This window comes from Nelumbo nucifera, chromosome 3 (assembly GCF_055504915.1).
Source record: "Nelumbo nucifera cultivar China Antique chromosome 3, China Antique-T2T, whole genome shotgun sequence".
Classification (NCBI taxonomy): Eukaryota; Viridiplantae; Streptophyta; class Magnoliopsida; order Proteales; family Nelumbonaceae; genus Nelumbo; species Nelumbo nucifera.
In genome coordinates this window covers 106,230,834-106,254,777 of record NC_142651.1, presented here as the reverse complement: position 1 = coordinate 106,254,777, position 23,944 = coordinate 106,230,834, and the positions used below count along the sequence as shown (strand labels likewise).

Sequence of the window (23,944 nt, the reverse complement as noted above, 5' to 3'; positions counted from 1 at the left end):
TATGCTCTATCTGATCTTAAAAATGAGCCAATTTCATCATTCATCACCCCGTCCTCTTCCACTTCTGGGCTTGGGTGGAATTTGGGTCTAAGAAGGGCTTTGAGGGATTCAAACATTGACAATATTTCGAGCCTTCTTGGACTCCTTGATAATGGTGTCTTAGACCCACAAGGGCGGACTCTAGAATTTGGACCCCTACCCCTACTGGCTTCTTTTCCTGTGCTTCCTTTTTCAAAGTTTTAAGCCAACCCACCAGTCCTGGAACTCCTCCTTTCCTTGTTGATGAGGTTTGGTGCTGAGCAATCCCTCCTAGGGTTGGTAGTTTTTCTTGGGAAGTCTATCTTGAAAGATTCAACACTAGTGATCTATTCCAAAAGAAGAGACCTAATACTTGTTTGTCACCCCATTGGTGTGTTCTATGTAAAGCGGATGGGGAGACTAGTTTTCATCTACTGGTGTCTTGCCATTTTGCGAGGTCAATTTGGGAATGGGCCTTTTCCCTCTTTGGGTGTAGATGTAACCCTCCATTAGATCTATAGGGCCTCTTTTCCCCTTATTTCTTTAGGTGGCATAGGAAAAGGGGAAGGACTATGTGGAGAGGACTGAGGGCTGCAATATGTTGGACATTATGGGAAGAAAGGAACTTCAGGATATTTTCAAAAGCTGAGAGGAGTGGAAGAACTAAAGGCTATCATTCATATTAGGGCTGTTCATGTTAGACAATGTATGCCTTTAGCTCCAATCAGAATGATGTACATTATGACATTTAATGTAAATGAATAAAGTACATATTTGATTCATGTTATTATGATGTGTTTCTGTGTAATACCCTTAAACTGGACACATATGAGACTCGTGTTAGTTTAAAATCTTCATAGTTGTTGGATAGATCTGGGGAGATTTATCTTGCCAAGGCTGACATTGATGTGCCGCCAAATTGGTTGGGGTGGCTTGTCTCAGTTGCCAGGGTGAGACTTGAGGTACATGTAGTGTGGGTTTTCTTAAAACCCTGAACTGGATCAGAATTCCAGTATTGCCCTGAACCTTGGAGATAGATGGGTAAAACTGGAATGTTACACCTGACCCCTAGACTCGATTATGATACTGCACTAGTTGTTGGATTGGGCTGTCTTTGATATGCCAATTAGTGAGATCCTTAGAGGGGGTCAAAACCTGGGTATGTTGGGACAGTCCGAGAATTCATATGAGTGGGTGATCATAGTGACAGGATCAGCCCCTTTGTCGGACAAAGTGAATGATCGGGGATGCACTCTCTTTGATGGAAACCAAAGCTGCTGGCAGCCGATTTCAATTGTTGAAATTTGTTTTGCAAAATATATTTATATACAGATATACATATATTTATTATGGTTTCAAAATGTTTGCAAAATGTTTTAATTCCCGAGATCTATGTTAGTAGAGAGTGCAACACTATACCTTGCAGCTGAGGGAGAGGTCCTCTCTTGTCGGGTAGTGTTTGATCATTATGGGCTGAGAGGTTAAGTGTAAGACCATTGAGGGTAATACCTGATGGGATAATCTTGCATCTGCCCACAGTCCTTGGGTTTTTATAAGGTGGCTTGACCTAGGGACCATTTAGTGTAAATGTTGGGCCCATTAAGAGCCCATGGTGATGGACTCAGGGGTTCATTGTTTCCTATAGTGAATTTGGCCAGGCTTTGTAACAGAGGTTGGGCTGAACCCATGTGGCTGATGTGTAGATCAATGTTTGGGTCCCACGCCATACAAGGATATCCAACTGGGAAGCAGTTTGGAGGATAAGTGAGCACATGGACTTAATGGGCCTAAAACCCAATTCGAACTGGTTTAATATGATTAATTAAAGAGGGGCGGTTCTAGGATTTAGATCAGCAGATAGGATAAGGGATTGTCCCTATACACTCATAGAGTCCAGATCCAATTAGAGATTTGGATCAGGAAACTCCTAATCAGATTAGGAGAGTTGATCTTTATTTGCAGATAAGATAAGGGATTATCCTTATCTCTTAAAAAGAGTCCAGTTCCAAATACAAGATTTGGATTAGGAAACTCCTAATGGGATTAGGAGAACCTCTCTTTAATGCTATAAATAGAGGAGAAGGGTGAACCCCAGTTCATCCTTTAAGATTACTGATTCAAGAGAGAAGACAACTGCAGTTGGATTGACGCCATCTTCTGCTCTTGCCTTCTCTTGTTGTTGCCGCCGTTGCCAGTTCGATCTTCATCTATAGGAGCGATCAAGAAAGGTTCTTGATATCAATTTTTGGGAGAAAAATTGATCTGAAGTCATGCTCACTCGCCCTCCATCAGATTCTTGGTGAAGAATCAGGTTCTTGCTGAAGAACCACCCTGCTGATTCTGCTCCACCCTACACTGTGTCATCTTCAGTGGGAGCAGTCTTTGGTGATCTCCTTGGGCGTGAACACCTTCATTGGGAATTACTACTACTCTGTATCAGGTATTTCTCTCTCTTACCCTTTTGGTTTCAGATCTAGTCTGGTTTAGGGTTCATGATTGATCATTGAAAATGCAGTTTTCTAAAGCAGGGAATGTGATTCCCATATGGGAGAGAGAGAAATTCTTGAAATTTTGCCCAACCTACTTGCAGGGTTCGGCTATCCTTATGATGGATCTTTCATCCCTTCAGTTCAGTGGCTGAGATCTTTGGAACTATTCACAGATTACACGGTGGATGACATGTTGAGGAAGTGGGGTGAAATAGCAGAATGCACACAAACCAAGTTAGTAATGAGTGTGTATTGGACCCCTCCACCTACTGGATTCATGAAATTAAACTTTGATGGGAGTAGTAGGGGGAACCCTGGACAATCAGGGGTTGAGGGTGTCTTAGGGATGAGAATAGGGTCATTTTTTCCATGTTCTCAGGCCCAATTGGGGTGGGTGACTCCCTTAGAGCTGAGATCTTTGCAGTTATGGAATGAGTCTAGAAAGCTGAGGAGATGAACATTAGAAAACTCCTAATTGAAGGGGATTCGGAGGTGGTGATAGGGTGGCTGAATGCAGACAAAATATGTCTATGGAAGTACAACAATCTGAGGAGGAAATTTAAGTGGCTGGTGCAGGAGATGGAAGTTAAGATGTGCTGGGTTAAAAGATCAGCCAATTCTTTAGCTGATGGTTTAGCTAAACAAGGGGCAGAAAGGGATTCGATGTTTTGGGCTAAGTTGTAACTTTGTTGTATCTTCCTATTCTTTTGTTTTTCTTGAGGACCTTTGTTGTTTTTGGAAGATAAGTGTGTTTGTCTTCCTTATGTAACTTTTTTGGTGAATTAATGAAATTGTTATTGATAAAAAAAAAGATATAAGCATATAATGTGGGATACCTATACCCATTTCTGTGTCCAGAACTTTTGGGAATGAAGAATTGTATCCCTGTTTCCTGTGTTCAAATCTGTATCTGAGCACCATAGGTTTCAATGTTCTGTTTGTGTAGGAGGGCAAGTTAAGGTGACTTGCACTTCTGGATTCTTAAACTATGCAGTTAGACGTTTAGTGTGTCCAACATAAGAAGTTGAAGGTTAAATCAAAATGATGGAAGAGGCTTAGTGAAAATTGTGGATTAATTGTTTCTCTAAGATGCATGAGCCTTTTATTTTCCTGGAGTGGGGGAGGGGGATTAACCAAGAAGAGATGTGGATTAATACTATTGGTGTACATGGTTCCATTAGTATGAACTATTGTGGAATTTAGGGGCTGCAGTTAAAGGTATATTAGCTGCTGACCAGCTGGCCTATGCTTGGACTAAAACCAAAGAAAAAAGATATGGGTCCAGCAATAAGGTAGATGATGTTGTAGGACAGGTAGACAGTGATTAATGATGAAGAATATAAGTGGATGGTGCAGAGAGCTTGTTGCCCACCAAGAAATGAGCAAGAGATTAGAAATGGTGGACAGAACAAGAGATCAGAAAGAAGGAAAAGAGCAGCAGATCTGTTTGCAGCCCTATTTTCTATAGCATGGGATAATCAATCACCATAGCATCCATACATTGCATTGCATACCATAGCAGCAGATGAGTCTTTGGCAGCTCAAAAAAGTCAAAACTAAGGCTGCAAATGGATTGGATCAAATCTGGGTATGGTTATATCTCGATCTGATCCAATAACAATCCAAGAGATCTGAATTTATCTGGTATCTGATGGATAAAAGATGGATTCAAATTCAATTCATTTGTATATCTAGATATCCTATTTGAATCTGATTCAATTAAAATATTAGTAAATTTGCATAAGATTAGCATAAATGTCTAATCTTAAATATAGAACAAATGGTATATATCATAAAGGGGAAAATAAGTTTAGTATTTTTTTTCTTACCAAAAAAAGAAAATAAGTTTAATATTGGATTGAATCAACCAACATCCAGATTCAATCTGATTAATAAATGGATCATATTTTGAATCCAATTATTTCTAAATGGATACCTGAAACTGAAATGAAATGAATCATATCAAATGCTAAATATGTTGGTGAAAAAATCTTTGTAGCACCTTCAATACTCATCCAAATCACACATGAACAGTTTCAAACTCCTCTAAAAAGTTGGGTGATTTAGATTTTGCTCCATGAGTTGCTGCATCACCTTGAGTTAAATATGTAATTTTATTGTTCTTTCAAAAAAAAACTTAAAAAAGCATGACATCTACATTAAATTCTTCTAGAATTACTCTTGATCAAAACCTAGAGTTCTGTTTTTTGTTGGCTTTGTCAACTGCCATAAGGTTTGCTGACATAATCTGATGGTACTGATGATATCAGCATATGGGAAAGTGTGCAATCAACTGCGAAGCCTGGATCTATGCTCTGGTTACAACTTGTGGCAATTAAAAAATTTGATTAGAGAAGAAAAGAAGAAAAAAGAGGAAAAAAAGAGAGGCAAGGGAAGAGAAAGTTTAAGAGAGCAAAAACATGGGATGCTAGGCCTTCTTAGTAATATCTATAATAGAAGGTAAAATGCTGATAAAAGAAATATAATAGAAGGTAAAATGATGGAATTGTCCTCACACAAAAATATAAATGTCTCTCATGTCTAGATTTCATAACTTAATTTTAGTACATCATGGTTTTACTGAGGCCCACTATGATACTGAAAATGTGTATTAAGCACAACAAATAAACTGGTATCATGGAAGTGGTAACCAGTCAACTGGTATTCATCAAAATTCACAGAGGGGGATTCTGATTAGTCAAAGTTCTTCCAGTATCATACCCTTGTGGCATCATTGAAACTGGGCAATTTTACTATAAATAATTATTATGGGAATTTCTGTAAATATTAAGTCTGAAAGTTGCTAAAATTAGTAATTTGATTTTTTTTACTACAATAGGATTTCTATAAGTCTTGGACAGAAGTATTTCTAAGACACCAATAAATAGAAATTAAATTAAAAACTCAAAAAATACTAATATCTCAATTATCCAAGAATTCTGAAATTGGTGTAGAAATCAGGAGAAAACTGATTTATTCTCCATTAATTCTTTCCTTGCTTCCATATCTGCTTCGTTTGCAGTTGCTGGTTTTAGGAGATACAGTCAAGGGAAAGAATCTTGACCAAGTTTGTTATAGGGCTTTGATTAGAGATCTTAGTAGCATCTTTGGATGGTAGAGGCTGTTCTTTTGGCATATTGTTCCTTCTGAAATTTTCTGGAGTATTTGGAAGAAAGGGAATAGAAGAATTAAAGGTGTCCAAAGGTGAACGACCTTTTATACATCTTTTTGTGGATGCTAACAGCTTCATTATAGATTAGGCTTTAATTCTGAAAGAGTTTATTGGAGTCAACCTGTGGTGTTTTGGATACAACTGATCCTCCATTTTGAGGTGTAGTAATTCATCCACTATAAAGGATCTTTTGTTGGATCAATTGCCTTATACATATACTATTTTTTTCTCTGGGTCTTGCTAAAAGAAAAAGTATGTACTTTTTTTGATTGGAGGAAAAAAATCAAAAGAAAATGAACCTTTATAATACAAACCTCAATGTTTTTAGGGTGTTCTTTGCATGCTACTGTTTTAGGGATTGGTTTGTGGTTCTAAAGCATGGCATCCAAATTGCTTTGCAAATTCTATGACATTACACACACACACACACATATATATATATATATATATATATATATATATATATATATTGGGTTCTAACATTCCCCCAAGTTTTCACTACAAAATATACATTGATGATAAGTTTTGATGAATTTGTTTGTGGAATTGCTTAGCATCTGATTTGCATGGAATGCAGTGAAGCTAATGGAAGGAATGCCAATAAAGTAGTCCTTTATGAGGATGCAGCAAAGAAACAACTTCAAGAATTTACTACTGCATTACGTGGTTGTGAATTGATGGTCCAAGCATGCACTTCTCTCGGTGCTATACTGGATTCTGTTAAATCTCATCTACTCCAACATTTATTGACACCTGGTATAGTTGATTTTTCTATTGTTGGCATTGTGATACAAGTCCTATTTTTCATCTCATCTGTAAATAAATGGCAGGAAAAGGTCTACCTGATGTCCATTCCATTCTAAAGCATTTTAAGGATGCTTTTGATTGGATAGAAGCTGATAAGACAGGACGTATTATACCCCATGAAGGAGTTGATGTAGAATATGACTCTGCCTGTAAAAAAGTTGAGGAAATTGAATCTAGCTTTTTAAAGCACCTCAAGGAACAACGAAAAGTACTTGGAGATGTTTCAGTAAGATGCGTGCCAAACTGTATTATCTTCTTTGTCTTAATGCCCTATTTTTCTGATGACCAACTTCTTTCCTCTTGTGCTTATTGTAGATCAAATATGTTACAGTTGGAAAAGAGTCATATCTTCTAGAAGTGCCTGAGAGCATGCAAAGAACTGTTCCTCGGGATTATGAATTACGATCATCCAGAAAGGTATGTAATGAAAATGGATTAATGTCTGAATTACATGCTGTTGCTGTACTTTACTCTCTGAAAGAGTTATTTGATGTTTATACCATGGTTGAAAAACCTGAGTTGGTGAATCAATGAGCATGCCATGGCAAGTTGGACATTTTTTTTTTAATTTTACATAAATACAAACAAATGCAGAGGAATGAGTTAGGTTGCAAGCAGAAGCAGGTAGCTTACTGTGAGGACTGAGGAGACTTGACAAGCTTGAATGTGGTGCTTCTTGCCTCCTTTCACTTCTCTACTGTCTTTTCACACCATATTTATCTTCAATTTATGATCTCAATTATTTGAGAAGACCATGAAGCTTGTCAAGTACGATCTCGACTTTGTGAAGACAGTAGACATCATAAATATTTATCTTCATACTTGTACAAGCAGGATCATACCTGTACTTATGATGGACTGAGATTCATTTATTTGAGAGACCATGAAGCTTTTTAGCTTTTGAAGCAAGATCAAGTAACCATAAACTGAATTGTTTGATAGACCATGAAGCTACTATAGCAGTTACATTATTAGAATGTTTGAAGGATGTCTTTCTTTACCATTCCGATAGTGATGAAAGGATTTGGATTCTTAACCAGAAAGGGATATTTTCTTGTACATCTTTTTTTTGAAGTCCTAACTCAGAGCTCCTCTCCCCAATTGAATTGTCTGGTCAACTCCATTTGGAAAGGTCCCACCCCTCCAAAAACACGAGTTGTTTCATTGGGAAGTATTCCATGATAAGACCAATACCTTTGAGAATCTGCATGTAGGAAACCTTGTTGCCTCTTATCTTCTCATTCTTGTCTCTTTTAGAAGGAACTAGTGAAAACACCTTCATCTACTACACTAATCTCCTGCCATTCTTTTTTAATCTCATCCCAAACAAAGAGGCAAAATGATGTGGAGGTGTGTTAGAGCAGTCATTCTTTGGTGCATGTTGAAATAACTTAGTTTATTTTAAGTTTAGTGCCGCAAGGGCACCTTTGTAATTTTCTCTTTTCTTTTTTCTGTATGGTCGCCCTAGTATAAATACCAAATAAACTGGCACCGCCAGTTGACTTTTTGCCTCTCTCAATTCTGTCTCTCTTCTTCCTTTTCCTTCTTCTCTTTTATCTGTTCTGGAATCATATCATCTCAGTACCAAGAAAACAGTGCATATGGGAAGAAAGAAATTCATGAATTTTCAAAGATAAGTTGGAAAATAAAGGTGCACTAGTGGATAACATATTGGTGAATATCATTCATTGGCTAAAAACTTCTTTCAACACTTTTTGTGGATGACATTTTCAGGAACTGGTTGGCAATAGCTTCTTCAAAGACAGTAGTTAAAACAATCAGTAAAATTGGCAATCACCTAATGTTGATAGGATAGAGATGAATTTTGATGGATGCAGTTTAGGAAATCCAATGCCATTTGGAATAGATAGAGACTGGTGATTCAATTAAAGCAGAATTATGGGCAGTGTTGCATGGTCTAAGACTGGCTGTTCACTTTTCTACGAAATACAGGTTGGTGGTTGCTCAATGGTTATAATAGCTTGGCAAAAAACATTGAGTGGAATCATGGAAGTACAGACATGTACAAAGGGAAATATCAAATCTATCTTAAAAAACTAGAGTTCAATTCAGTTGGACTGAATTAGGGCAGAATTGCGGGCATTGCTGCATGGTCTTAGGCTCTCTGTGTCACTTGTCTACAAAAAAATACAGGTTAAAGGTGACTCAACGGTTATAGTGGCTTGGTGAAGAACGTTGAGTGGGATCATGGAAGTACAAATATGTGCTCTAAGGGAAATATCAAATCTATCTGATGTAGGACCAGCTCAGTTCTAGTCCTAAGAGAATGTTGAGTGGTCTTCTTGATCGAAGTTTTATGGCTGTTGATGGCTGTAATGGCTTCTTGAAGGAATAAAAGAGAATGGGGAGAGAAAGAAGAGAGAAAAATACCTGGAATCACTCACATGGTGCCTAGAATCACTTTAGGGCATGGGAATCACTCACATAGCTAGCATAAACTGAAGAAAACTCAATATATTTCATTGCCTTTGTGTAAGTTGGGCAATTGTGACCCTGGCTGCAAGTCAATAGCATGTTGATTGTCTCTCATGGGCGGTAACTCATTATTTAGCTCATCTGGTGCCAAATCTGAAAACTCATCCAACACTCGGACCACTTCTTTAGGCATTTCAGTAGGTGGAACAACATCTGGTTGCTTTACCTCCTTGGGTATTACAACATATACAACTTCTATCTCCTTGCTTTCTACTTCAAACTCTTTTTGGAGAGCAAATGCAATGGTTTTTTCTTAGATTCAGCAATGGGCCCTTGGGCTGTAGTCTCCTTTTGAGGTGGTCTGGCATGCCTTTTAATAACTTTCGATGACATTGGCTTCATGATAACTCGCTTCCCTTGAATAGGAAGTGATAGGTGTTCTCCCTTCCACAATGGTTGATATCCCTATCATGGTTTTCAAAATCGGACCGGACCGGACAGTCAGACTGGAAAAACTTGGAACCGGTCAGGTGACCAGTTCTGTTTTACCCTAGAACTGTTATTTCCCCCAAAATCGTTGATTTGGTCAGCAAACCGCTGACCCAGGTGTTTGAACCGTTCAACGGTTTAGCCGGTTTCTAATTTTTAATTTTTTTTTTATTTTTTTGTCGAAATGGGCCATCTGTTCAGTTCGAATGGTCGGACTGTTCGACCTGGGAACCGGACCCCTGCCCGGTTCGTTGTCTGGGTTGGTTTTAAAAACCTTGATCCCTATCATACAACCAAGGCCTTCCAAGCAAAATGTGTGTGACATTCATAGGAACATTGTCACAACAAATAGAATCAGAATAACTACCATAAGAAATAATAACAAGGGCTCGTTTAGTTACCGGAATTGTTGTCTTATCAACCCAAGCAATCTGTTCAACTTTAGCCGATCCACAGTGACTTCAGAAATCACATTCATACTACTGCCACCATCTATGATAAGCTTACAATACTTGTCTCCACTTTTTACTATAGTTTGAAATATTGCTGTACGAAGCCAATCTTCCTTGATTTCTTCCTTTGGGGATGTAAGAATACGTCGAACTACACCAACATAGTTGCTGTCTTCATCTAAAGCATCATCTTTAGTGAAGAAATAATCCTTTTCTTCAGCTAAGTCATCACCTGGACCACCTACTGTTTTAATGCCTTCTTCATAAATGATATTAAGGCTTTTGGTAGGACATTGGTAAGCCATATGGTCCTTTCCTCCACATAAAACAACTAGTATCAGGCTTGTTTTTTTGAGTAACACCACTAGCAACTGATTTATTCTTATAGTCATCCCCTTGATAAGGTCTTGACCCACTAGGCTTATTAGAGATGGCATTAGAATATGCTGGCCTAGAAGTCTTTCCCCCATCAGCTTGCTTACGAGCTGCATACTCCTAGCTTGTGATACAAATTGCCTTGTATTTGTTTGCTTTACAATCTTCTCAATTTTGACAGCAACTTGATAGGCATCCTCTAAGTCAAAGACTCGAGCAGTTACCATCTCTTTCTTGATTTCAGTCCGTAGTCCATTCTTGAATCGAGCCAACTTTTGTCTCTCACTTTCAGTAGTATCACATCTAATAGATAATTCATCAAATTTATGCATGTATTCAACTACAGATAGCGTACCTTGTTTGAGGTTAGTCAATTCCTCATATAACTCATCTTGGAAGTCCATTTGGAGGTATTTGTCTCTCAAATGTTTCTTCATTTCTGACCATGTAGAAATAGGACCATCACCACTATTCTCCAATTGTCGCTCCATGCTTCTCCACCATACTTTAGCATGACCGCCAAGCTTTATGCGTGCAAATCTGATCCTCCGATCATCAGTCATGTCATACCAGTCAAAGTATTCCTCCAGTGTAGCCAGCCAATCTGAAAAGATTGAGGGTCTAAATCTCCATTGAAATCAGAAACATCCACCTTTACCTTCTTGGTTATATCATCTGCATAACCATCATGTTTAGCTTGTTCCATCATCTCATCAAATAGATTTGTGAGCGATGCTTCTTGATCAATCCCTTATTTCGGGTTCGATTAACTTGTGCAGGTGGTACCCTTGTGCAGTTTGCAGCTCTTTGTCATCCTCTAAGAATAACAGATCCTTTATCTTCACCATTATCATCTTCATGGACAGCTCTGTTGTTTCATCCTCCATGCCTTTCATTGATTAGAGGTGCTTCTTGCTGTATTTCTTCTTATTTTTCTTCTTGAAGTTCTTTTACTTGTGCTTCAAGGGTTTCAACTCTCTTGCAAAGGGTAGAAATCAATGAATCTCTTTGTGTATCAGTTAGCTGAACCCTATACTGCTTGCCACTACATGTAGCCATGATGATAACTGTTATGGGCCCGCGAATAGGATCTCGTCACGGGTTGGTCCACGAGGGAAACCTCCTGTTTTCCCTTGTTCCTCCCTGCTCTTGATGAACCTATCTTGGCACCTTGGTGATTTGTTCAAGAGATCACCAACTCTCCTAACTCACTTCTTGACTGAATATTCGATGCCTTTATTCACTAATAGTGGCTCCTTAAATCTTGATAAGATAAGATAAGTCTCTCTTAATCCTAATCTGATAAGATAAGATAAGTCTCTCTTAATCCTAATCTGATAAGATAAGGCAACCTAATAAGATAAGATAATCTAATCTACTAACTTAATAAGATAAGATAAGAATAACAAGATAGTCTAATCTAATCTGCCGAATGGATAAGACTGTTGCTGCCGAATTGGATAGGATGAGAACATCGGATCATTGCTGCTGCTGCTCCCAATACGTGTCCACATCAATAACAGCCTATAACCTTGGCTCTGATACCAATCTGATGTAGGACCAGCTTAGTTCTAGTCCTTAGAGAATGTTGAATGGTCTTCTTGGTCAAAGTTTTATGGCTGTTGATGGCTGTAATGGTTTCTTGAAGGAATAAAAGAGAAAATAGGGAGAGAAAGAAGAGAAAATACCTGGAATCACTCACAGGGTGCCTAGAATCACTCTAGGGTATGGGAATCACTCACCATAGCTAGCATAAGCTGAAGAAAACTCAATATATTTCATTGCCTTTGTGTAAAACGTCCATACATATTTATAGACTCTAAACTCATAATAATCCTAGGAGTCAAGTTAGATTCATAATAGTCTTAGGAGTAAAACCATTAGAGTCAATAATCCTAGTAGGGTTCAACCTAAGCTGTCATATCCTATTTCAATTCAAAGAAGACTCAATAACTCCAATCCTACTTATGCAATGACTGAAATTTTAAACATAAACAAACTATAACTGAACAATTTAAACCCTATCATTGGACCCACATAAAATGACAAAAATACCCTTGATATTCAATTCAGTCCAAATCCCAAGTACCATCACTATGCCATATTGGGACCTGTTGTAAGGCCTTCTTCTTTCTAGAATAAGTCTTCAAGGGTGCTGATCGATTCCTATCACTATCTTTAGAATATGGAGCTTAATTCAGTTGGACTTCAAGGTCAGCTAACCATCTAGCTGACGGTTTGGCAAAATCTGGAGTGTATGGGAATCATATGTATTGTAGCACAATACCAATGCAACATAAGTTGTTAGTGATGGGGTTAGCTGAGGCTAGACGCTTAAATTTGTAATTGTATTTACAAGCAATAAGTTTTTGTTGTTATTACCTATCAATAAATAAATAAATAAATGAAATTCTGTTGTTTCCAATAAAAATCTATAAACTGAATTTTAATCCAAGTTTCTATGTTGCCACAAAATAGACCTTAGTATACTTAAAAGAACTACTTATAGAATTCAAGTAACTTAAACAAATTTAGAACCTAAAAAAGTCTTTATTAAGACAGGCATTCTCATCATGGATCTACATCGTGTCTGTATTTTGGTCTTTTTTTGACAAGTAAAAGGAAAAAAGTTATCAGAAGAAACTTTGCCAATAGCTGTCACTAATTTCTTCAAACTCCAGCATTTGTCTTCAAAACATCTCCTTTTTGTGAACTGCAAGGAATGCAGGACCATAGAAGCTTGGCCTTCTTACAACCTCTGAGCCTTCAACCACAAAGAAAATATCTGACCAGGGGAATCAGGTTGGAGATATCTCACCCCAAACAATGCAGAAAATAGCTTCCAGATGAAAATAGTCATCTTCCGTATGAACAGGTGACACACAGATTCCTCTTGCTCTCTGCACATGCTAGCAAGACAGAAACTGATGCTGCGCAATCCGGGCACTCCTAGTTGGCTGCTGATTGGCTTCTAGTTGGCAACGGACGACACCTGAGAAGATGGTGAAGAATTCCCGGGGGACTTGCCCGGTGGGAATACTCTGATGCTTAAGTTAGAACATTAGAGAAAATAGTGAAGAGTGTAAAGAGGCTAAGAGTGTAGGTCGCGCTAGATCACTGAGTTAGCTCGAGAGAAAGTTTGAGTAAGGTAAGATGATTCAAGATCCAAAATCAGATGTACGAGAGAGAGAGAGCCCTTCCCTTTAACTAGGGGGCTCTTATATAGGTGTTCTTGTCAAATCGGGCGTAACCGCCACTGGGCTTCTATCACAACCGTTATCTGCCAGAGCTGCGCAGGTAATCGTTGTAGGGTACTACCCAATCGGGTGAGTGACACGTCCCGGGAGGACAGGCATGCCACCATCTGTCGAGAGATGTGGGTGCAGTCTGTCGAATTGGCAGGGACTGCGCCGTCAGTCAGGAGACGTGGCGCAGTCTGACGGGTACGGTCTTGTCAGATAGAAGCTTCCTGAAAGCATCGCGTTGCTTAGTTGCGAGCTACCTTGTAGCGAGCTATCCTGTCGTGAGCTACTTTGTAGCGAGCTCCTTGGGGTACTTCGAGGTGACCCCTCTCAAGGTTGCCTTTGGGGCAGTTTTTCTGCCTAAGTGTTGGAGCGAGCTGGTTACCCTAGCTCGCGAGCTGGGATAGACCTGTCTTGGAGTATTCCCTTTCAGTAGCTCGGGGGACCTCGAGCTCGCGTAGTAGCGAGCCCCCCTTATAGCGAGCTATGGTGTAGCGAGCTGCCCTGTGGGCTGGTTACTTAGTTGCGGTCAGGCTGTGGTGCTGAGCTGTTGCTCGTGTTGAGTCATGTCCACGTGTCATCATCTCAAGGGATCGGGTCAAATCACCCTCCATCAGAAACCTCTACTCTTAAGGTGATCTGCAATGAGTACACTATCCATAGAAATAAGCCATGCTAAAGCTTCCATCCTCGGGGGCACTGGGTTGCCCCAAATGCCCACCCTCTAATCAAGCTCTAGATAATTCTTGCACAGTGCTGAGCAGCAAGATTTGACTGTATATTTGCCATTAGAACACTCATTCCACCACAGCTCATCTCTCGAATGGTCTGTAAGTGCCTTGTAAATACATTCCTCCACCTCTCCTTCGAGCAATGGTCTCCTGAACCTAGGACACCAAACCCTCTGATCCCCATGTCACTCAAAACATTGGCTGATGGTGACCTCATGCTTAGAGAGTCTGTACAGCCTTGAACACTCCTCCATTGGCTTACCCACCCCACTCCAATCATCTTCCCAAAATCTTATCCTCTCCCCATCTCCAAATGAGAGATAAGTGAAGTTCTTAAACTCCTGGTTGAATTTTTTTTATAGATAATAAACTCCTGGTTGAATTTCATAATACCTTTCCACACACAAATCCCATAAGAAGCCCTAATCTCCCTTGATTCCCAACCAAACCTAACCACCCCATATTTACCCACCACCACTCTCCTTTAATGATCGACTCTCCCTCTCCAACCCAAACCTCCACATCCATTTCCTAGGAAGAGCTTTATTAAAAAATCTCTCTTCTAATCCCCAAACCCCTCCCTCTTTTGGTCTACATGCTTTATCCCATTTAACCAAGTGAAATTTATTGGCACCCCCTCCTCTCACTCCTTCCCGAAGAAAATCCTTTTGAAGTTTTTCCACCCTCTTTGCTATCTCAGCTCCATTTTGGTCATTACCCTTATAAAATAATGCCTTAGTTGCAGTTCTGTGTGTGTGTTTTGGGGGGCTTGTTAGTTCATTGATCAACTCTCTAGTGCTACCAAAATGAAGGTGATTGAAGACTTTGTATATTAATTTAATGTGAGAACAAGATATTCTGGTATTCCATTTGTATTCACTTCCCACCAGTTTATCTGGAATCTTCACTGTTCTTTTCTGGCATGTACAGGGATTCTTCAGGTATTGGACTCCAACAGTTAAGAAGTTATTGGGAGAACTTTCTCAAGCTGAAGCTGAAAAGGAATCTAAATTGAAAAGCATTCTTCAGAAGTTGATTGGGCATTTCTGTGAGCATCATATTAAGTGGAGGCAGTTGGTTTCTACTACCGCAGGTTATGCTCCTTATGCATATGCAGTAGCAACCTTATCTTAATGCATGCACACATCCAGTATCATTACTTGTCTAAGATGCATATGCACTCAATGTATGTATTATATGTTATATAACATCTGTTGCAATGTATAGTACCTTTTCCAGTGTCTTGTTTTATGCTTCTGGTTTACCTTCCACTTTCACATATTGAGTCTTTGGCATTTATGTCAACATTTGATAATGGAACTTCTCTTGTGGATGAGTAGTGCTTGTCCTTTGATCCTTTCAAGGAAATATTTTGCTCCTCATGGAAGGCACTGGAACTATGTGGTGCATTGAGTATTGAATCACAACTTTTTTTATCCAAGAGAGGAACTTGCTTTCTGTAATTGGATTTCCCCCGACTTATGCTATAGTCTATCCTCTTGCTGGTTTGACTGCAAAATTGAGATATATTCAACAATTTTATAAGCTGTTTACAGAAGTATCCTGTTCATATTGTCATCTTGTGGTTTTCTTTTCATAGTAAATAATTTTGGAAAGTCATTCAAAACCTGGACCCATTTTCAAGGCAGGCCCCACTTTTCTGACTTATTGGCAATTTATATATTTTGGTCCTTGTTTTATCACAGTGCCATCTTGCTTTTCTTTCTTTCTTAAATCTGAGAAGTGAAATTTATCTTGAGTGCATGTCTAGAAAAATAGAACTGTAGTATGGCATTTGACGTTATGCATAAAGGTAAAGAAGCCGATGCTCCACATAATTAGACTTTTGATCTTACATGGCTGAATATCAACCGATATGTGCTGCAGAACTGGATGTTTTGATCAGTTTAGCAATTGCAAGTGACTATTATGAAGGAGCCACATGTCAACCAATCATCTCAGGCCTATCATGTTCAACTGAAATGCCATGCTTGTCTGCAAAAGGATTAGGACATCCTGTTCTCAGAAGTGATGCTCTAGGCAAAGGTACATTTGTCCCTAATGATGTATGTATTGGTGGTTCTGGAAGTCCCAGCTTTATCCTTCTCACAGGCCCCAACATGGGTGGTAAATCAACTCTTATTCGCCAAGTCTGCCTGGCTGTAATTTTGGCACAAGTAAGGTTCTCTCTTGTGAGTTATCGGGTTACCCTGGTCCTATGAAACTCTTTTCACGTTTGGTTTTTCCTTCCCAGCTTGGAGCAGATGTCCCAGCAGAAAGCTTTGAGTTATCACCTGTTGATAGAATTTTTGTTCGAATGGGTGCAAAAGACCACATTATGTCAGGCCAGAGTACATTCATGACAGAACTTTCAGAGACTGCATCTATGCTGGTAATTTTTCCTCTGAGATGTAATTGCCTACAACATACCATTTTTGCTTTATCCAAGATATGGTAGTTCCCTGTGACAAGCCCATTCCTACACAAAAATGGTAGCAGAAAACTTGAATTATGATGAGTAGGTGAATCAATCCATGCGGTCTTTAGAGACCATTCTATGTTGTTATTAAATGGGAGGTGGGGAATATCAGAAGATGGTTTCTTGTTTGAAACTTTGAATAGAAAAAAAGATCCCTGGGTTTTACATTCCTTCTATTTTATTTGCATTTTCTGTGCTATGTAGTAGTGATCATGGGCCGTCAATGCACACATAGGTAGTCTGGGCTAGAAATGATCGCTCCTAGTGCCAAGTAATGATCCTATTCTCGTTGATCAATGCAGTCTTCAGCAACTCGTAATTCACTAGTGTCATTGGATGAACTTGGACGTGGGACATCAACTTCAGACGGGCAAGCCATTGCGTAAGTACCAGAAGACGAGTTCACGTATTTTTATTTTTAAAGGGGGTGATTTGGGGCGGGACACATCCTATTTTTGGTAGAAAGGGGATAACTTCTAATCATTAATCAAGATGCACAAGTTTTAAAGGACAGGGCACCCCTATATATTGATTTTTATTATTTTAAATAGGGGCATGTTTATCTTTTCATTAGGGATGTGACTGGGTTTACAAAAATCAGTTGTGCCAAGTGCTCTCGTCACTCCAATTTTCAAGTATAACACGAGTCTCTATAAGTGGATTCACTTTAAGTTCGAATATAGCTGAATAAAATACACATCATAAAATGTCCAGCTTAGCTCAACTTGTCATTTTTTTGTTGTTACTATACTTTCAGAGAGTCAGTTCTGGAGCATTTTGTCCAGAAGATACAATGCCGAGGAATGTTTTCTACTCACTATCACCGGCTATCTGTGAACTACCAAAAAGACCCCAAGGTATAGTTTTGGTTCCTTTGATTGATGAATCCACGTTCTGAATGTAGATGGTAGTTGCCAACTTACCATACTTGCAAATTGCTGGTGGGCATTGCTAAGAGAATTCAAAGATCATGGATCCAAATGTAAAATTTATTTCCTCTGATGAGTCTGCATTGAGTGCCACTGATTCTACTGGCACACATTCTAGGGGAACTCTGTAATTATGAACCCAGATATGCAGATCTTACTGATTTAGTAGTCCTTTGAAAATTATGTCAGTGATCTAGAAAACTCGATCTAATGCATGCTATCCTCTGATCATATTGAATTTGACCTGCAAGTATCTTTTTTCATGTGTGAATTGGTATTTTATTTATGTTCGCTATAACAGTTAAGACCCGATGTTGGCTGCTTTCTGGTTTGACAGCTGTATGCAAATTTTGTTTGACCTACCCTTCAAATCTTGCAATGTTAACTACAGGTGTCACTGTGCCATATGGCATGCCAAGTTGGAAAGAGAACTGGAGATGTGGAAGAAGTTACATTTCTTTACAGATTGACACCTGGTGCATGCCCCAAGAGTTATGGTGTTAATGTTGCAAGGCTGGCAGGTAATGTGTTACCTTTACGTTTATTTTTTTTTGGTAAGACATGGAGGGAAGTAATATACCTTTTGGATTAGTAAAGCATTCTATTTATAATGGACAAGGCATGGTTAACTTGGCTGCTGAAACTGCAAGACTAGTGCGATTTGAGTTGTTCTTGGCTTAGGAAGCATGTGTATATTTTTGGCAAAATCCAGTAGTATTTGATACTTGGCTTACTAAATAAATTTGTATCATGAGAAAATACCTGCCTATGATCGGAGATTTGGTTGGTCTCTGGTGATTTGTAGAAAAGGAATGTGGTCGGTCATATCTGATAGAACTTTGGTTTTTCCCTCCATTATGGTCTTGGACATTTTTTTTTTTCTCACTGTGTTCTCTGTAAACTAAAACTATATCTTGCTAAGACCAACTGTAATTTCGATGGGTGTAATATTTTCCCAGTTGGTCTTATTACTTGGGATATGGCCCATTCTAAATGATTCATGGATGGGTCAAAATTCGGTGGATTTCTTTTTTTTTTGGTAAGAAAAACTCGGTGGATTTCGTAAATGAAGTGCGATATCCATAACTCTCTTTTTCTATTTGCTAGGTATATGATTATCTCTTCCTGTTCTAATCATGGCTAGCATTTCAGGGCTTCCTGACATGGTCCTTCAAAAGGCTGCTGCGAAATCAAGAGAATTTGAAGCCATATATGGCAAGAACAGGCAGGGATCTGAGGTTCAAGTGTTCACTGAAAGTTGGAATAATGAGTTTGCGGTTTTTTCCCAAGATTTATTTAATGTTTTAGCGAATTCAAGTTGCCAGGAGTCTTGTGAGGACAAGAGTGTTAGGTTGTTAGTTGAACTTCAGCAGAAAGCAAGGTCAATTGTGGAGCGAGGTTGATGGGTAAACTGCAATGCTGATTTGCTTTGGTTTGTTTTTGAGAGCCTAATTTTGTGCAAGTAAAGGCTCTTCCCTACAGCCTAGGCTGTTAAAAGTGATAGGAAAATTCTTTTTTTTTTTCAATCGTGGAGCTCGGGTTTCATGGTTCAAAACATGCTGGGCAAGACCGATTGCTGTCTTATATGTTTTTGTAAAGCAAAGGTGTTAGTTGTAATTACTAATTAGCTATATATGCAACTAGAGCTTTGGTTACAGAAAAATGTACATGTATAGACTATTCAGTCACTGATTTCTTGGCCCTTAGAGAGCCCACCTGTGCATGATCCAATGAAATTCTGGATACGGAATCTTCTATGCTCTATTAATTTCGCATTTATTGTTTCATGGCCATGGTGTGAATACGTTCTGTTTAGAAATAGTTGAAACTTGAAAGCATAAAGATGTGATAGCTCCGTCTTTTATTTCGCGTATGACTTATCAATCAAATGAATCTTGTTTTTAGACTATATCTACCGAGGTAAGTCTTTTTAGACGACCTGGGGACCTCGTCTTAGTTACCATTTGACAAGTCTTTTTTAGAAAAAAGTTTTCTAACATCCCAGATGATTAAAAGACGATTGTGTTTTTGGGGTAGCCTTTAAAACAAAGACCATTTGATGAACAGCTTGGTTTATTGGGTTTTTTAAAAATTTGTTAAGTGGTTATTATGAAAGATTAGAAAGCTTCATTTGAATCTACTTGAAATTTGGCATTTTTGGTCTTTCCATATCGTTTCATACACGTCTTCTGTTTTTCCGGTTTTTGGTTACCAAACAAAGAATTTACTTATTTACCAAAGCCTCAAAGAAGGCAACTATGCGGCAGGCTATATCTGGCTAAGAGGGGTCACAGTCTCAATGCCATATCAGGGAAAATCAAGGCAAGGAATTAGACTTATGTTTTGCTGATGCTTGGGGGAGACTCCATGAGAGGATCCTAATCGTGTATCACAATACTACCAAAGAAAAAAAAGAGAATTTACCAAAGCCCAAAAGACCGTGTAAAACACCACTTAAATTTATCTCTATTTGGCCAATCCTAATTGATTGATGTAATTGCTGGGATAAAAAAAAATGACCATTGTAGCTTCAGCATGCACGGCGTGTAACCTTCCGAGAGTTCCAGATTTCCAGGGTTGGGAAAAGAAAGAAACCAAAACAACACATGGAATCAACCTGATTTTATATTTCTTTTCGTATGAGTGGAAGAAAAAGGGGCATCAAAATAATGCTCCTCTGACTTTAAGACGAACAAAAAATTTAAAATAAATCAAAATCATTAGGAGTGTATCTGGACCGTATTGGGTAACTGCGCTTCTAAGTCTACTTCCAGTTCCTCCTCTTCTTCATTGTTGTCATTATAGTCATCGTCATCGCTTTCTTGAAGGGGTGAGACATCATTCTCAGACTCCTGAAGTAGTAAAATAAATGGGTTTTAGTAAGGATTAATTTACCAAAATTTTTTACCAACAAATAATAAACTAATTGGTGATGCAAACTTGTATCCACATTTTTAAGTTTTGACTTGCCATAAACTCTCTACATTTTTTTTTTAATTTTCCTTTGGAGTCTCCACTGGAGGGCTCTTGCCACCTGGCAAATTCAAAATCTGACCTCACTTGAAGAATTCCTTGCACCAAATTCTCACTCTCGTGTATGAAAATGGTGCATTGCATTATAACTCACAAGAAAAGGGGGAAGATTGAAAGTATTCTGAGACTTGAAATTGTCCAGGAGAAGAGTTTATGGGACTCACATGATGATGCTGCAGGTTGTTTTGAATCGCTGCAGCAATTCGTATCAAGATATAAAGCGGGAGAATCACTCCACCGGCCCTTAGAATACATACCTGCACACAATTTTGACCGAAATTAATCAATTAGCTCGATCACCAATTCACCATCTTGATCCCTATCAAGTGCTGAGTGGTGATGGAATGAATGTAGTGCGCCAGAGAAACACTCTCACTTACTGTAAGAATTGTGAATACATATTGGTCCGTTCCACCCATAAGCACTGATAGGAGGTGTCTCACCAGCAGAAGCATCGTAAACTGCCAAATGCAATCAGAACCAAAGAAAATTCAATTTCGGATTTTCCCATAAATGAACATATTCATTTACTGTTCTCAGCTTTCCAGGTGGCAAGCATGCAAGAAATAGCTAGGGTCCACAGATTGTATTGGTAGGTTTAAACTCGTACAGAGAGTTGCATGTTTGCCACGTGGCCAAAATTTAAAGCTTTTGTAATACTTACGGTGAGAGCCACTGATCTACAGCAAGAGGCGCTTCTCTCGGCGGCAGCTGAACACTCAGAGTAGTCGCTTTCGGCCATTCTGCCTTCGGCTACGACGATTGCCATTAATCTTGGGTTGCGGCTAAGATGCTGCATCTGCTCTTGCTCTTGCCTCGGAACCTCCAAGCTTCCCCTGTTTCGAATTTCAGAGTTGAAGAGGCGCATTTTAGTATAATGGTTCTGTTTACAGAAATCCGTTATTTACAGAAATAGAAAGAAAAAGAAATTACCTGATTGTAACAGTTACTTCTTCTTGTTGGGCCTTTTTTGGTGGTGCTGTGTACCCAGGTTCAAATTTCTGCAACATGAAAGAAAAAATAATTCCCATAAATAATCACTTCTCATAAGTTCAGCTGCATCATAGCCTAGCCCGTTGATCGAAATTTCTACTATTTCCAAAGGAGATCGAGAGAAAAAAAATACCCAGATAAGAACTTCATTTAAAGTCGAAATTTCTATATAACAGAACGAAGAGAAACCGCAAAAAATTCAAATTTCTGAGCCGTATACGTCAACATAAGGATAAATGAACTCGTTTTCTTACAGGAAAACCATAGAAATAGACGCGATGATCCCACCCTTTTCGTGGTACAAACTATTTATCGTCTCAAAATTGGTAGGCTCAATTTCAAATCAGAAAGGGTATGAAGCTCCAGGGAAAACAGAATAAACCAAAAACCCAAGTAACATATAAAAAAAATCATTTACAGATGACAGGACCCTATTTAAAATACCACTTTCCGTTGAGAGAAATATGGAAAAAACAGGGAAAGTTACGATCTTTAACTGGAAAAGCAATAATCACATCTAGAAAACGGTTGCTAATCAAGAAAATAAGATAATAAAATACAAATAAAAAAATTCTGGAAAAGAAGCCATCACCAAATAGCCCAAATCCCATAGAAACGGATATAAACGCAGCTTCAAAAGGAAAAGCAAAGGAATACCATTCGAATATTGAAAAAGTCAAATAGAAAAAAAAAAATCGAACTTCTAAACTTTAACAGAAAACACATAAACCCACCCTCAAGTCCACAAACCCAAGTCTCGAATGAAAAAACATTGAAAAAAAAAATCAAAATGCAGGGGAACCCAGATATGAGCTTCTAAATTCGAACCTGTAGGCATATTTCACAAGTGGTGTTACCCTTCTCGTTGCACCACCTCTGTATGCACTCTCTGTGAGCGAACTGAAAGAACAAAAACGTGTAACCAGGTTATGAGCTTAAATTCCAAAACAGGAGCTTCGAAGAACAGCAACTCGTGAATGTTCTGAGTTTTGTTCATCACCTTAACCGATCCGGAACAAGCACAGGGAGCTTCCAAGTTCTTGGAGCTCTCAAGTTCTTCTTCATGGCAGATTCTACACTGTAAAATTGCAGAAGGGGAGGAGGAGATGCTTTCCTCCGCAAACAGTACAACTTCTTCATTCTCCATTTTCAATTGGTCTCAGCCGTTCTCTCTCTCTCTCTCTCTTCTCCAGGACTTTAAATAAACAACAAAAAGAAACGTTCCAAAGCTATCCTTCTAATTATGTAAAATGACAAATACGTCCTCTTGGACCTGGGCAACGAAAGCCCTGGCTCATGGGGGGCGACTCTGTGAAAGAGCCGAAAAGACCTTGACTACTGGCGAAAGAGAAGGAAAAAGAAGACTAGAGTCTGGAGACACAATTATGGCTACGAAGCATGCACCCACTTGTTATTTAGTCAAAATAAATAGTTAATGGCACAACAAAAGTCGGAACCAACCTACGCGGTTTTGATCATCCCAACTGCAGACCCCCGAAAAGACGTTCTAGACCGTGGGAGGGCATTCTCGTCAATTCATCCTTCCCCTTTCAACGTGCCTCCGTGTTAATTTTGAAGAAGGGATCGATCGAGATTCCAGATGATGATTATATTATTATTTTCTTTCTAATCTACGTTTGAATGGGGTGTTTGTTTGGTTGGTGAATAACGGATTACCAGAGGTTTTCTGTTTAAACTTTAAAATTTGAATCGGAGGACCGGGCCTCTTTGGGAGAGGGGTGCGAAGGATAAAAAGATGCGCACCGGAGGAGCACGATGATGTGTGATCGGGTATTTCCACTCTTTATGGTTCATCTTCAGCTTTTCAATGCTGACAATTTGTGCTTATCCTCTCTCAAACTCTTAATCTTATCGTTTCGAATAGCACACACACACGATTATTGAATTGATTGAGAAAGCAAGCGCTAGCAAGTAGCAGACATGAGGGCCCGAGTGGATCGCGTTAACTTGCGCCTTATGCTTTGTGCACTGGAGATAAGGGGGGTGTTAGTGTCAGGTCGATCTCAGCCGTCCATCGAACCGCCATGGGTTTCGATGGTGGCCCACTTTTCCGCTCTAAATATATAATTCAGTCATTCAGTGTTTTTGTAGCATCCAGTTCTAGTCGGCTCTTCATCCTCAAGATTCAAATAATAATAATTAATACTTTTTTTGATGAAATAATAATGATAATAATAAACACAAGAGTGGTTGTTAGAGCAGTCCAACGAACAGATTAACGGCCACAAGCTAATTCGAGCGAACAGTGAGAGAGACTTGGGGGTTACGCTACGCAAGG

The 23,944-nt window shown here is 39.0% G+C and overlaps 2 protein-coding genes across 4 annotated transcripts in view; one reads left to right on the top strand and one right to left on the bottom strand.

The window, feature by feature from the left end:
* Nucleotides 1-19,383, top strand: part of MSH6 (MUTS homolog 6) — a 29,531-nt gene extending 10,148 nt beyond the window's left edge. The window contains exons 12-22 of one of the 3 annotated variants that reach the window (XM_088901738.1): nt 6,257-6,435; nt 6,510-6,712; nt 6,802-6,903; nt 15,142-15,304; nt 16,099-16,388; nt 16,466-16,603; nt 16,993-17,072; nt 17,265-17,325; nt 17,448-17,547; nt 18,011-18,140; nt 18,772-18,909. In XM_088901738.1, coding sequence (XP_088757864.1) covers nt 6,257-6,435; nt 6,510-6,712; nt 6,802-6,903; nt 15,142-15,304; nt 16,099-16,388; nt 16,466-16,603; nt 16,993-17,072; nt 17,265-17,325; nt 17,448-17,547; nt 18,011-18,123 — 1,429 coding nt within the window. In that variant the 3' untranslated portion in view covers nt 18,124-18,140; nt 18,772-18,909. Of the gene's footprint in view, nt 1-6,256; nt 6,436-6,509; nt 6,713-6,801; nt 6,904-15,141; nt 15,305-16,098; nt 16,389-16,465; nt 16,604-16,925; nt 17,073-17,264; nt 17,326-17,447; nt 17,548-18,010; nt 18,141-18,771 lie in introns of those variants that run through there. The other 2 variants (XM_010261024.3, XM_010261026.3) reach the window with 2 other exon arrangements.
* Nucleotides 19,384-20,226: 843 nt separating this feature from the next.
* Nucleotides 20,227-22,852, bottom strand: LOC104598799 (uncharacterized). The gene is made up of 7 exons (XM_010261028.3): nt 22,646-22,852; nt 22,474-22,545; nt 21,586-21,653; nt 21,317-21,488; nt 21,033-21,113; nt 20,817-20,909; nt 20,227-20,471 (listed from the first exon to the last, which is right to left on the bottom strand). The coding sequence occupies exons 1-7, from the start codon at nt 22,790-22,792 to the stop codon at nt 20,340-20,342; spliced, it is 765 nt and encodes a 254-aa protein (XP_010259330.1). The 5' UTR covers nt 22,793-22,852; the 3' UTR covers nt 20,227-20,339.
* Between the last annotated feature and the right edge of the window lie 1,092 nt (nt 22,853-23,944).